The sequence below is a fragment of the Panthera pardus genome, unplaced genomic scaffold, assembly GCF_024362965.1.
Source record: "Panthera pardus isolate Hobbes unplaced genomic scaffold, ASM2436296v1 HiC_scaffold_15, whole genome shotgun sequence".
Lineage (NCBI taxonomy): Eukaryota > Metazoa > Chordata > Mammalia > Carnivora > Felidae > Panthera > Panthera pardus.
The window spans coordinates 64,330,715-64,344,304 of NW_026526710.1; the positions used below are offsets into that span (position 1 = coordinate 64,330,715).

General features: G+C 47.2%; 1 protein-coding gene across 3 annotated transcripts; it reads right to left on the reverse strand.

Annotated features, from left to right (window-relative positions):
• Window positions 1-149: 149 nt before the first annotated feature.
• Window positions 150-5,919, reverse strand: CXXC1 (CXXC finger protein 1). Of its 3 annotated transcripts, XM_019464069.2 has the most exons (15): window positions 5,552-5,915; window positions 4,652-4,770; window positions 4,451-4,551; window positions 3,914-4,149; window positions 3,625-3,822; window positions 3,183-3,209; window positions 2,860-3,105; window positions 2,588-2,695; window positions 2,232-2,416; window positions 1,732-1,939; window positions 1,542-1,652; window positions 1,369-1,418; window positions 1,134-1,230; window positions 680-832; window positions 150-596 (listed from the first exon to the last, which is right to left on the reverse strand). In XM_019464069.2, the coding sequence occupies exons 1-15, from the start codon at window positions 5,552-5,554 to the stop codon at window positions 450-452; spliced, it is 1,989 nt and encodes a 662-aa protein (XP_019319614.1). In that variant the 5' UTR covers window positions 5,555-5,915; the 3' UTR covers window positions 150-449. The 3 variants fall into 3 exon arrangements, with proteins under 3 accessions (XP_019319614.1, XP_019319615.1, XP_019319616.1); XM_019464070.2 differs by lacking the exon at window positions 3,183-3,209 and having other exon boundaries at window positions 5,552-5,919; XM_019464071.2 differs by lacking the exon at window positions 5,552-5,915 and having other exon boundaries at window positions 4,075-4,149; window positions 4,652-4,768.
• Between the last annotated feature and the right edge of the window lie 7,671 nt (window positions 5,920-13,590).

The window sequence follows — 13,590 nt, forward strand, 5'->3', positions numbered from 1 at the left end:
GGCTCCTGCAGAGCACAGAGTAAATGCCAACAGTGTACTCGAAGCTGTATACTGCAGCCCCTCCTGAGGTATAAGTGTGCCACAGCCCATCTACCCAAGGGCTTTGGAAATGCAGTCGCAGCTGGATAAAGTGTGGAAACCATCAGTAGTCATTTTTCTTAGTTCTTCAAAATTTTATTAACAAAACGAGGAAGGGGGGAGGCAAGAGTGAGCGGATTCCACAGTCCCGCCCAGGCACAGAGAATGGAGAAACAAAGGAACAGACAAGAACAGGAAAAAGTTCTGAGACCCCCTGGTAACAGCCGGGCAGTCAAATGGTGGATCGGTACAGGGAGAAACTCAAGGACCCCCGGAGAAACATATAAAGGGCAGAACAGACAAATGGGGGATTCAGGGCAGCTCCCCAGCCTGGAATGCAGGGTGTGAGGACTTCTGCGCCATTGTGAGGCTCAGCGGTCAGCACTGGAGCGCAGGTCGGTAGTGAGTGGGTCATGCTGGATCGTTTGATGCAGCATCAGGGCCAGTAATCCTGCCCGATTAGTCATGGCTGTGCGTACGTTGCGCTCCTGCTCAAACAGCTCGTCCAGCTTGTACCACTGACAGGAGAGCAGAAAAGAGCCATGAGAAGGAGCTCCAGAAGCCCCGCCTGACCCCAGCCACATCCAGCATCAAAACCTACCACGCGCACACGCTCCAAATCGACTTCAGCACGCCGCAACTTCTCCCAGCAGTAGTGGCGGTTACACTGGCGCTTGGGCAGGCGGCAGAAGTCACCTGTGAGCTCAAAGACATCACGTACAAGGGGGCACCCGCATACCTCATCAGCTGGCACCTGCAGCGAGATGGGGGGTCGGGGATGAATGCGGGTGGTGAGGCAGGAAAGAAGACAGGAATGGGAAGTGGTCAGGGAGGTAGGAAGGAAGGAATGGAAAGTTCAGGGAGAGGAGAGGAATGGAAAAGGGGAGGAAAAAGGAAAGGAACGAAGGATGATGAGGCAGGCAAAGCAGGGGTCACGGAAGTGGTCAAGTAGGGAAAAGGTAAGGAAGGAGGGGAGAGGAGGGAGCAAGGGATGAATGTGGGCCAGTGAGGAGGAAGAAAGGACAGAAGGGCGGGGAGTTGAGGGAAAACCTTACTTTGGGGTCCCGTGAGTGCTCGGGGCACAGCACCTGGAGCCGCTTACAGTATGTCTTGCTCTGAGGATTGTAGACATCACAGAAGAGTCGGGTAGCTCTGGGGGTTTGAAGTAAAGACAGGGTAGTGGAGGGAGACCCACCTGTTCTTGCCCGTGCCCGTATCCTGCCCCAACATGCCACTTCTGACCCCAGCCTCGACCTCCCTGCTCTAACTCGACGTAGCGCCCACACTCACCCCTCAATGCGTGTGGGGTACATGGACCCAAAGGACGTCTGGCTCTCATACTGGAGGGATGAGCACAAATGGAGGGAACTGTGGATGTGTGCTGCATCCCAAGACACCCCCCAGACAACACGTCTCTCCCCCACGGACCCACTGATGATTCCCCCTCAGGCTGACACCCTGACCTTGGCGTAGCAGCGCTCCATGTGGCGCAAGGCAACACGTGGGTTGATGGGATGCCCGCAAGAGACGCAGAAGATCTGCAGGTCCGTGTCGTCGCTGTCACCCTCATTGCTCTGTGTGGAGCGGAAAGAACTATGAGGCCAGTCAGGACTAGGTACTGGGCCCCGCACTGCTGGGCCTGTGCCTGCTCACCTCCTCATCCTCACGGACAGCCTGCTGCTTGGCACGAAGAATGATGGCCTCAAGCTCATGGAATCGGCGCTCCATTTCCTGGAGGCGGGTGCGGGCACTCTGCTGCTCACGGCGAATACGTTCGAGCAGCTTCTTCCCGTGCTCCTCAGCAATGCAGGGACTCTGCTGCCACTGCTGGATGCGCTGGGGGAGGATCTCGTAGATGCGGCTGCAGGGAGGCAGTTGGTTGGGTGCAGGCAGGGAAAGTGGCAAGCAACAAAATAGGTGGGGCGGGGGGGTGGATCCAAGAATGGTAGAACGGATGGGTGACCAAACGGCAAAAGGATAAGTGACTGAGCAGTAGATAAAAAACCAGATGAGCACCAGAATGGTAGATGGATGAGGGGTGGATGGGGGGTGCTTCATGGACTGAACAGTGTGCAGGTGACTGACCGGAAGACATCTGGTCATGCCCGACCCTATACTCCCCGACTCCCTTGAACTCTCCAGGAATGACTCACTTGGCTGCCAGCTTCATGCCACAGTCATCTGAGCAATACTTGGAGCCAGGCTGGGCAGGGCGCACACAGCCAGGTCCCAGGCACTGCGGTAGCGACGCAGGGTCCTTGGCATCGGCACGTTCTGGGTGTTTCCATTTGTCCTTGTGCTTCTGCTTCTGCCGATGCCGCTTATATCTCTCTTCCTTCTATGGGACAAAGCAGGTCAGGTCAGGGTGGAGTTGAAGTCAGCCCTGAATGCCTGCCTCCCCCGGTATTCCACCCCCTTCTGGCTCTTGCCCCATCCAGCCTCTGACCTTTGCCTCTCCCTCGCCTCCCTGCCCTCTGCTTTCCCACACCCACTTCACCCTTCCCATCACCTTTTTCTCAGACTTCTTCTCCCGACGCTTTACATGCTTCACTTTCACTGCCCTCTTCCGCAGGGCAGGATCCAAGAACGGGGACTCCTCTGTGTCACTCATCCAGGGCTGCAAGTGAGGCATACGCTGACCCACCTGCCCCACTTGTGACTACCCCACCACCTACTCAGTTCCCAAATCAGCCTTCCATACTCTGCCTTCTCTCTCCTCATCATGGAAACTCAGCTTCTGTAACCTCCACCCTTCCACCATGGCACGCTCCACCTGCTCACCAGGCCATGGTCATCAAAGGCCCCTGCACAGAAGTCCTGGTACAGGTCAGGATCCAGTGGTAGGTCCTCGTCTGAGAGTGGCTCAGGTGTGGCCGTAGCCTCAGGTGGCTCCTTGACCGCTGATGATGCCACTGCCCCCTCGTCCTCACGGATGCGCCCCAGCTTCTGTGATGGCTGTGGCTGCTGCTGGGTGGGCAGTGGCCTGCGAGGCCTTGGCAGGGATTCTGAGGGCGTCACTGGCGAGAGCTGCAGGGCAGAATCTCAGGACTGGCCCTGACCGCCCTGCCCGCATGCCCCGCCCCGCCCTGGGGGGCTGGACTCACCGAGGAAGGGAAGTACTTGTACGATTCCTGTGCCGGCAGGAGGAAGGCCCAGGTCAGCCCCAAGTGGATGGAGGGTGGCCCTGCCCTAGCCCCTCCCACAAGAGCCTAGCCCCACCAACTAACCCTGCCTCGCCTCCCCAGAAACACACCCACTACTCCTACTTCTCATCACTAGGACATGCTGAACCCTGCCCCACCTGGCCTGACATGCCTGACCACCTTGAAACATCTGGCTCTACTCTGCCCATCTGGGGTTGGAGGCGCCCCTGCTAGCCCTGCACACCTGATCATGCCCCATTCGTCTGGACAGGTCAGGCTCCTTCCCACCTGTCTATGTGCAGTAGGCCCCACCTCACCTGGCCCACCCCTCCTAGCCTCAATGAGCTCCTCCTGGACACACTGACGCCCCCACCTGGCCCTGCCCAGCTCTACCCATGCTCACCCGGGCCCGCAGCTGGCACTGACGCAGCCGGCACTTCTGCCGGATCTTGTTGGGGCCCCCAAACTTCTTCATGTCCCGACAGAAGTCACAGTGGCCACAGTCCTCAGTGCGCCGGCAGGCCTCGCACTCGCCACACATGCGGGCTGACCGTTTGATCTGCTGCTGCTGTTGCTGCTGCTGCTGCTGCTGCTGGTGATGCTGGGGGAAGGGGCCCGGAACAGAAATCAGGAACCCAAGGAGGGCCTGACACGGGATCACCCTACCTATCCCAGCCGTGGCAGCCACTCACCTGGCTGGGTGTGGCCACCAAGGGCTGTGGAGAGGATTTGTGGGGCGAAGCAGAGCCCCGAGCAAGCATCGCCCCAACCCCTGTCCCTGACCCCGCCCGGCGCTGCAGATCTGGATCCGGGGCAGGCCTCTTGCGCCCTCCACCCTCATCCCGAGGCTCACTGCCGTCTCGCTCATTGCTGTCCCGCTCCCGTGACTTCTTGTGCCGATAACGGATTTCCAGCTTGGGGTCTTTCTCTGTGGGGCAGACAGTGGGACCAGGATGGATTAACAATGAGGGATTTGGATGGTCCCAGAACTCTTTCTTTCTCTTCTTTTCTGTCCCACTCACCTGCTCCGTCCCCCTACTCCAGGGCAGGCTAACCCCTCTGGTGGGACCCTGTGTTTGGGCTCACAGTGGAATCTCCATTCCAACTCACCACAAACCAACAATCACCCACAGACACACGTCACTACTCCCTATGACCCACCCTCCCTTTATGGCTTCTCCCTCAAGGCAGGTGGACCTGCCTGCCCTGTCCAGGCACCACCCCCTCACCTCGGCAATCCCGACAGTACCACTCCCGGATGGCCTTGGCCATCTTCTCAGTGATCCGGATGCAGTCCCCATGGAACCACTCATTGCAGTTGTCACACCCGCTGCAGAGGATGGGGTGAGTGGTGCAGATGTGAGGGGCCGGACCCATCAGCCTCACCCAACCTTGCAGGTGTCAGCCCCACCCGCCTCTCCCCGGCTCACATCATGAAGCAGTTGATATCTGGTTTGCGGCAGATGCAGTAGATGGGTGCATTCTCCCCATTCTCCGATTTGCTGTCCTCTCCAGCATCTGGAGGCTCTGGGTCTGAGCAGTCACCCTCCTGTGGGACCCCCCCCCCATCATGGCTTCTTAGAGAACCCCTATCATGGTGTCTCATTCCTTGCTACAGCTCCATCGTGGCTCACCACAAACCCCAACATTCTGCCAATAAACTTTCTATCACAGTTCCTCATAGATCTTTGCATCACGGTCCCCACAAACTCCCATCACTCACCCCTAACGCCCCAGTACCGTTCTTTCAGATCCCATCATTCTGTCTCAGACTTCCCATCACTAACACCTCATTACTCTATCCACACACTCATAACGGTTACTTATAAACTACCGCTCATCACATATTACCCCCATCTCTTCTCACAGACACCACGGGATATATTCTACATACTTCCCAACACCGTTTCCCATAGATCTCCCGTTATTAACCCCACAGACAACCCCGCCCCCCATCACGACTCCCCACGAACTCCTTGACACAGACTCATCACAGCTTATGACACACTGCCCGGTGCGGCTCTGCCCAATCTCCCATTCGGATTGCCACGAACTATCTATCGAGAGACCCCCACCAAACTTCCATTACGAACCCCTAAAATGGCTCATCACAAAACTCCCAGATGGTTCACACATCAGAAAATTTTCAGAACCTCAGACCCCCAACGTTCTACCCACAGACCCCTGTTAAGGCTCACCACGGGCGCCCACCATACTGCCCAGACTCTTCCTACTGTTCACCACAGACTCTCTTGCCTCTGCCCACGGACCCCGCCTCTACCAATCCCACTGACCTCTACCGCTGACCCCCTCCTGGGACTCGTACTCACCATCTCTCCGCTCTCGGCGCACCCCTCCGCTGCCCCCGCCAGCGACCCGCGAACCTGCTGCACAGACCTCTCGCTGGCGTTCGCGGCCGTTGTAAAGGCGGCCACAACTACTTCCGCTTTGGTCGCGCCTCCCGGGCACCGTACTCTTATTGCGCAGGCCCAATGCGTCGGCTCCGCAGCAAACAAGTAGATCCGGCGCCTAGAGCCGCTACAAGTCTCTCAGACGCCACCATCTTGACTATTGACTACTGAGACCGTAAGGCGGCCGAATCCATAAGTGCGGGAAACATGGCCGCACCTGCATCGCAGCTTTCCCGAGATCACCGCCACTCTGTCGGCCGAGTCCGTACGGTGACCACTTGTACGGACACAACGTTACAGGCAACATGGCCGCGCCTATGCGCCACTTCCACGCATATGCCGTCATCTTGGAATCTGATTCCGTAAGATGGCCGAGTCCGTACGTTTACAGGCAATACATGGCAGCGCCCTAATCGCGGCTTCCACAAGGGTGCCGCCATTTTGACCATCGATTCCGTACGCCGGAGGCTTGCCCTGCTTGAGAAGTTCACAGAAAAAGTGGCGGCTTCCGAAACACTACCTGTATCAAGTCACACTCATTCTTCTATTCAATCACTTTACCCTTTCACATGTATAATGGGACGCCAGCAGACTGGGTGTCGTGCGCTGCGAAGGAAACCATTCCCCCTGTTATGTCTCCGACGTTTACCTTCCACCGCTCTTTCCCGCTCAGCCAGGCCTGGCACGGTTCAGCCCCTGGGCTTTTGCAGGAGTGCTCTCGCTTCTCAGAATTAGTCCCAAGCAACGGTGTCGGTGGTGGACTGACAGACTCTGGTGAGAAGTGGCCTAACCAAAGTAGATTTTGAAATCCGAGACACTGGCTTCACCAAGTCTTCCCCGACCTGTGGATTTGACAGGTTCCTGGTGACGTCCGCTTTGGTTCGCTTGTTTCATACACATTCAATTCTTTCCTATAAAATTAATTTTAACATTCTGTTTTAAATTAGATTAAGTACAAAAAAAAAAATCTGGACAGATCGGAGAGCTAGGCATCTCAGGGTAATGATCTAACTCTGGCAACCACGGAGGTCAAATGACATACAAAAGGTCAGTGCCCCCATCACCCCAAATCCCACGAGATACGCGAGTCGTGGTCATACTAAATATCCACATGTCCACATTCAAAGTCAGAACGACTTGATTCGGGTTGAAGAGAGGGGTCTGGGGAAAATGAAAATTTTCACTCTTTGCTAACATTTTTTCTGGATTTCTTGGCTCTGGACGTAGCAACTTCTTTGCTACTGATGATTGTCCTGTGTATGGTTCAGATATCTGGGGTTTTGTGTTATTTTTTCGCCTTTCCTAAACGTTTTTACTCGTTGTCCCCTACACACCATCACAGACACCAAAGACACAGAAGCCGCAACATGGATTCTGTGACCCTCTCTTCCTGAAACAGGTTTTTAATCCACAAAATGGAACTTCAGATCCAGACTTGCCTCCCTTTTTAAATTAATACTGAGTTATCTTAATTTGATTGTAATTTATTTTAATAAACAATTTAATTCATCAAATTAATTGTTCATTTAATGTATTAGTTTTAGTTAGTATAAATGAATATGTGTTGGTAAGGTACTCAGATAAATTTAGTTTAACATCAATTTATGAATTTCATATAATTCAGTTTTAAGTTAATTACAATTTGATGTACGAAAATAAGTTTAAGGGAATATAGTTCAAGTATAACTTAAATGTAATTACTCAAATTTAACATTACTGACTTCTGATTTACTCAATTTAATTTGGTTCAAAATAATTTAATATTAATTCAGTTTGTTCAAGTATCATTTAATTTCAATTTAATTTTTTTACTTTGATATTTTACGTTTTATTTAATATGATTTAATTTAATTCAATTTCCATTTAATTTAACACATTTAAATTTTAATTCAAATTCACCTAATTCATTACATTTCAATGTTACATAACTAAATTGAATGAATTAAATTTATATTCAATTACTATAATGTTTAAGTATAATTTATTAAATTAAATATGATTTATTCAGTTAAGAAAAAACAGTGAGAAAACACAAATTGCTCATCTCATGAATGCAAAAAGAGCTATCAGTACAGATCTTACAGATATTAAAAAGAGAATATTATTCACACATTTATACCAACCTAATGCAATATATTTATTTGACTACTTAGATAAAATGAACAAATTCATTGAAAAAGACAATTTAGCAAAACTAACACTTGAAGAAATAGAAATTTTGAATAGCCAAGCAGCTATTAGATTATTCGAATTTCTAATTAAAAAACTTTTCCACAAAGAAAACCCCAAGCCCAAATAGCTTCACTAATAAATTCCATCAAATATTTAAGGAGGAAAAAAGACCAATCCTATACAAAGTCTTTGAGATAATAGAGGAAGAAGGAATACTTCCCAATTCATTTTCAGAATCATTTCCCTGATACCAGACTAGACAAAGACAAGAAAAGAAAATGACAGGCCAACCTGCCCCACGAGCATAAATGCTACAAATTTTGAGAAATAGTCTCCAAAAGACTGCTTTTACTTTCGACATCACTATAGAATTTAGAGTTCTCCCAAACCATGCTTACGTCTGACACTAATTGCAAGTTCAAGGGTTCCCAACTAATTTGCTAGAAGGCCTCACAGAACTTACTGAAAATTGTATTCACAGGTATCACAGGGAGAGGATCAAAATCTGTCATAGAACAGGGTCTGGAAGGGTTCCAAATACAGAGCTTTGAGTTATCCTGTCCCTTAGGAATCATAGACAGAGTTAGCCGCTCAGGAGCAATATGTGACAACACACATGGAGAATTGTCAACCAGAGAAGCTCACCTGACCCTTGCTGTCCAGAGTCATTATTGGAGTTCCATTACTTATGCACTGTTGACTGCCCATGTGCCTGATCACAGTTTCTGTCCCCTCAAGAGGAGGAGATCATACCATGTGACTCAGAGTCCTTACCCTAAGTCACATTGTTAGACTGTCCGGTGACTAAAGGCCCTCAGGCAAAGACATTTCTGTCAGGAATGACATTAAAGGGCTTAGAGATTACCTTCCAGAAGCCAAGGAGAGTAAAAGACAGACTTGTCTTTAGGCAAAGTTAAATTTTTTACTACATAGATGCAAAGTCATTAACAAAATATAAGCAATTGCATCTAGCCATTTATAAAACTGATAGTACACCATGAAGAAGTGTATTTATGCCAGGAATGATCGCCCAAATGCAAGACTGATTTAACGTTTGAAATATTGCAAGTGACTAGTTATACCATGACACTCTGTTTACCTTATACATCTCCATACAGGCCAAGTACGCAAAATTTAATTGCAGTCTGAGTCTCGGTGGAATGCCCTGGATTTCCCCAAAACCAAGGGAGAGAAGCAGCCTTATGAGAAATAGCCCAAAGGCCATTTCTCATCCATCTTCCCAGCTGCAGTTGACCACAAGACTTACCACTTCACCTCTCCTTTGGGAATGACTGCTGGTTATAGAAGCACTTGACTCAAGTTTAGAGGTGATTTTTCAGCAGAAAAGTGACCACCACTGGTACTACCCATATGGCTCCTCTGATTTACTGTTTGTTTGTTTGTTTGTTTGTTTGTTTAATGGGACTAGGGATGCAGGAAACTGATACCATGATGACCTTGTAAAATAAACTGTCTGAATGTGCTTGAGCTTTTTGTCTCCTAATTAACTGAGTCTGTGGAAGAATGGCAAGCCATGCTGAACAGCTGTAGTAGTGATACATGTAGCCTTATTATCCACCACACTACTTAAGCTGAAGGACTGCTTGTCCACTTGATAGTTTAAGACAGTGAACATTAAAACTCCCTGGGATCCAGTAGCAAATGCTCTTGCCTAAGTGGTGGATGAGTAAGGGTCCCCTCATTGTCCAACCTGTTAATAGATGATAGATAACCCACTGGTTGGCAAGTCAAAGCCTCAGTGTCAGTGTCCCAAAGCATCATCACAGGCTGCCCACAGGACTGACTGATAAACCACCTCCCAAATTTAGGAGCCTATTTGCTAAGTTTTTTGGGTTTATGTGCTTATGCTGCATAATCACTCTGGCCATCAAGAAAAACTGTTCTTTCTTCCCCAGATAGAACGTGCCTTACAAGACAGATGTTGCTGAATGCAATTGAGCTAGCCCTATGGTTGTCCTGGTTTTGCTTGAAAGGCTGTAAGCTACTCTATTACCTCTCTTAAACCTCGCTGTCAGCTATAAATCAAAAACAGGCTGTTGGGGTGCCTGGTTGGCTCAGTTGGTTGAGCGTCTGACTTCAGCTCAGGTCACGATCTTGTGGTCTGGTCCATGGGCTTGAGCCCCACTTTGGGCTTTGTGCTGACAGCTCAGAGCCTGGAACCTGCTTCTGATTCTGTGTCTCCCTCTCTCTTTCTGCTCCCCCCGACCCTGCTCATGCTGTCTGTCTGTCTCTCTCTCTCTCTCAAAAATAAACATTTAAAAAAATTTTTTAAATTTAAAAAGCAGGTGCGATTACTGTGCTATGTGGGAAGAAGCCATTACACAGCCCCAGCCAATATTCCCGTTCATGAACCTATGTTTATTTTGTTTGTTTGGTTGGTTGGCTGGTTTTGTTTTTGTTTTTAACTGACTCTGGGCTGCCACTTTTAGAGTATAACAGAATCCTAAGACCAAAAAGTTAAAAATTCCCATCTTAAAATACACTAATTACAATTGACCTTTGAATAACGTGGGGGTTAGGGGCACTGAGCACCATGCAGTTGAAAATTGACATAACTTTTGACCCTCCCAAAACTTAACTACTAAAAACCTACTATTGACTGGAAGCCTTACTGAAAACACGGTCTATTAACATGTATTTTGTGTGTTTATATGTATTATACACTGTATTCTTACAATAAAACTAGAGAAGAGAAAATGTTATTAAGGAAATCATAAGTAAGAAAAACACATTTTCAGTACTCTACTGTATTTATTGAAAAAAAATCTGCACGTAAACTTAAACATGTGTTGTTCAGGGGTCAACTGTATAGTGTGGAGAAACTGCCTGTGTTTGTGCTAAAGTGTCTCCAGTTTTACCAACCATCGCTTTTACCCCATTGGTGCAACTATTAATAAGCTGAGAAGGGGGAGGGGGCCTCAATATTATGAAAAGGTTTTGTACTGGGATTCTTGCACAGAGAGTTGTGACACCGAGGCTTTTCTTTCCAGGAAGCAACTTTATTCCTGCCGGCACTGCTCACCTGGGTTCGTACTGAAGAACTGAGCCCGGAACGCACCACATGGTATAGTTTTTTGCATATTTTCCACTTTTTTGTCTCCCATAGATGGTAACATACAAACCTGTAGTCTGACTAAGTGGTCTTATGTTACAAGGTCATGAAGGATGTTGTCACATACACTTATAACCAGGTTGCCTTGAGGGGTTTTTTTTGTTTTTTTTTTTTTTCCCTTAGGGACGGGACCCTACCACAGTTTGATTTTGCACCACCTGAAATAATCTCAGGAATCCCCAGGGATCCCCAGACAACACTTTGAGAACTAATTTTGCATACCATAAAGATTACTATTGATCAAATACTGCTGAATATCGTTGATTGGTTAACATGTATTATTCTCATTGCACTAACTAAACTGGAACCTCTTTGAAGTCAGGGACACAAGCTCTTTACTTTTGTTAGTATGTGGTGCACCATCTACCTGGTGCCTCATAGATAAATGTCAGTTAGTTAATACATTATCATGCTCATTAAGATCTTAAAAATAATCAGCAGTTACCTTTCTGTAAATGACTCAGGAAGAGAACACAAAAAGTTGCTAGATAGCCACAAAAATGTTCTGAAATGGGAGGAGAAATTATGTTTTAAATACACCAGTGGGTCAGCGAAGAAATACACCAATGAAATCCTGTCAGAAGAGGCAGAGTAACTTTTCAAGGTCTTCCTATTTATTTATTTATTTATTTATTTATTTATTTATTTATTTTTTGAGGAGGGGAGGGGCAGAGGGAGAGAGAGAATCCTAAACAGCTTCCACACCCACAGAGCTGGACACAGGGCTCAGTCTCAAGAACTGTAAGATCATGACGTGAGCCGAATGAGATCAAGGAGATCAGGAGTTTGAAGCTCAACCAACTGAACCACCCAGGCCCCCTCAAGGTCTTTCTAATCTAGAGTTTTATTGTAGCAAAACACTGTAACTTAGTAAAGTCCGAAAACTTACAAGGAAAAGAAAGTATGATTTGCGATATTTTTCCTTTACTTTTCTTCTAATTGTAATACTAACACACTAAAGGAAAACTAGAATATCTAGGAATATGTGAAACAAAACCCACCAATAATCCTACCATTAAAGAGAAGCATTGTTAACTTGCTAATGTATTTACATATGTACATATAGGTACATAAACATTAAGAAATAGATTTGGGCTTCTGTGGTATTTCTAGGCGTATATTTTAATGTTTTGATCTAATGTTTTTTGAGGAATACTTTTCCATGTCCATAAATATTTTTTAAAATAATTCTTAAACTAATTTCAATGCTTTTTTTTTTAATCCCTGCAAGTTAGGATTGTTATCCCCACTTTATAGTGAAAGCAATTAAGACTTAGGGAGCCTAAGTCTCTTGCCAGGCCACACAGCCAGTAATAATAAATCTGATGTTATTAATAACACTCTTCCTGCTTTGAGTGCTGCTCGGCACAGACTAAGGGAAGCCCAGCATAGGAGCAGCTAAATGAAAAGCCTGATGGGGGAGCCACAGAATGCAGCAGGCTCTGAAAACTGAGGAACACAGTGGACCTAAGTCAGAAAATGGATCAATAGTCCAGGTGATCAGACTCTAGGGATTAGGATCTTAGTCAGGAAACAAGCAATGTGAAATGAAGAGGAGAAGTCTCTGGAGATCAACACACTCCATAGTCTGTTCCTGTCAGGGTCATCAAAAAAGACATGACTTAGAGAGGCACTAGATAAAACAATGCTTTACTCACATAGAGAAGGGACAAAGCAAGATCAGTTTCACCAATTGGTTCCTCATAGCCAGTGGGGCTCTTATTGCATCGTGTGGGAATATCTTTGTTTCTGACCCAATATATGCTCCTTTGTTGTGTGTAAGCATGTGCATCATATAGCACCTGGCCAATTCCACTACTATATCCCACCAGGAATGGGGTCCTTCACCTGCTGCACAAGATGGGTGCTTGCAAACCATCACCCTGCTAAGGATAAACATATAGGTTTATTAAGCATAACATTAGGAATGGAGTCACTGGGTCATATGGTAACCCTATGTTTGACTATCTGAAGAAATTGTTTTCCCAAGGGGCTTCATTGTTTTTTATTTCCACCAGTAGTGTGTGCAGATTCTAATGTCTCCAATTCCTCAATAACACTTATGATCTGTCTTTTGGCTTATAGCCATGCTAGTGTGTGTGAAGTGGTATCACACTGTGGGTTTGATTTGCATTTCCCTAATGGCTAATGATATTGAGCATATTTCCATGTGTATATTGGCCATTTTAATATTTTCTTTGGAGAAATATCACCCCCTTTGCCTATTTTTCATTGTGTTAAATACTTGCCTGAAATAGTTCTATAAATATTCTAGATACATCCCTTATTAGATGTGGGATTTGCAAACATTTTCTTCCATTCTGTCAATTAAGTCCTCACTTTCTTTTTATTTTTATTATTTTTAAAAGTTTTTTAAATGTTTTATTTATTTTTGAGAGAGCAGGGAAGGGGCAGAGAGAGAGGGATACACAGAATCTGAAGCAGACTACAGGCTCTGAGCTATCAGCACAGAGCCCGATGCGGGGCTCAAACCCATGAACCATGAGATCATGACCTGAGCTGAAGTCGGACGCTCAGCCTCCTGAGCCACCCAGGTGCCCCAAATCTTCACTTTCTTGATGGTGTTCTTTGAAGCACAAATGTTTTTAATCTTCAACCAACAAAACTAAAAGACAGCCTACTGAATGGAGAA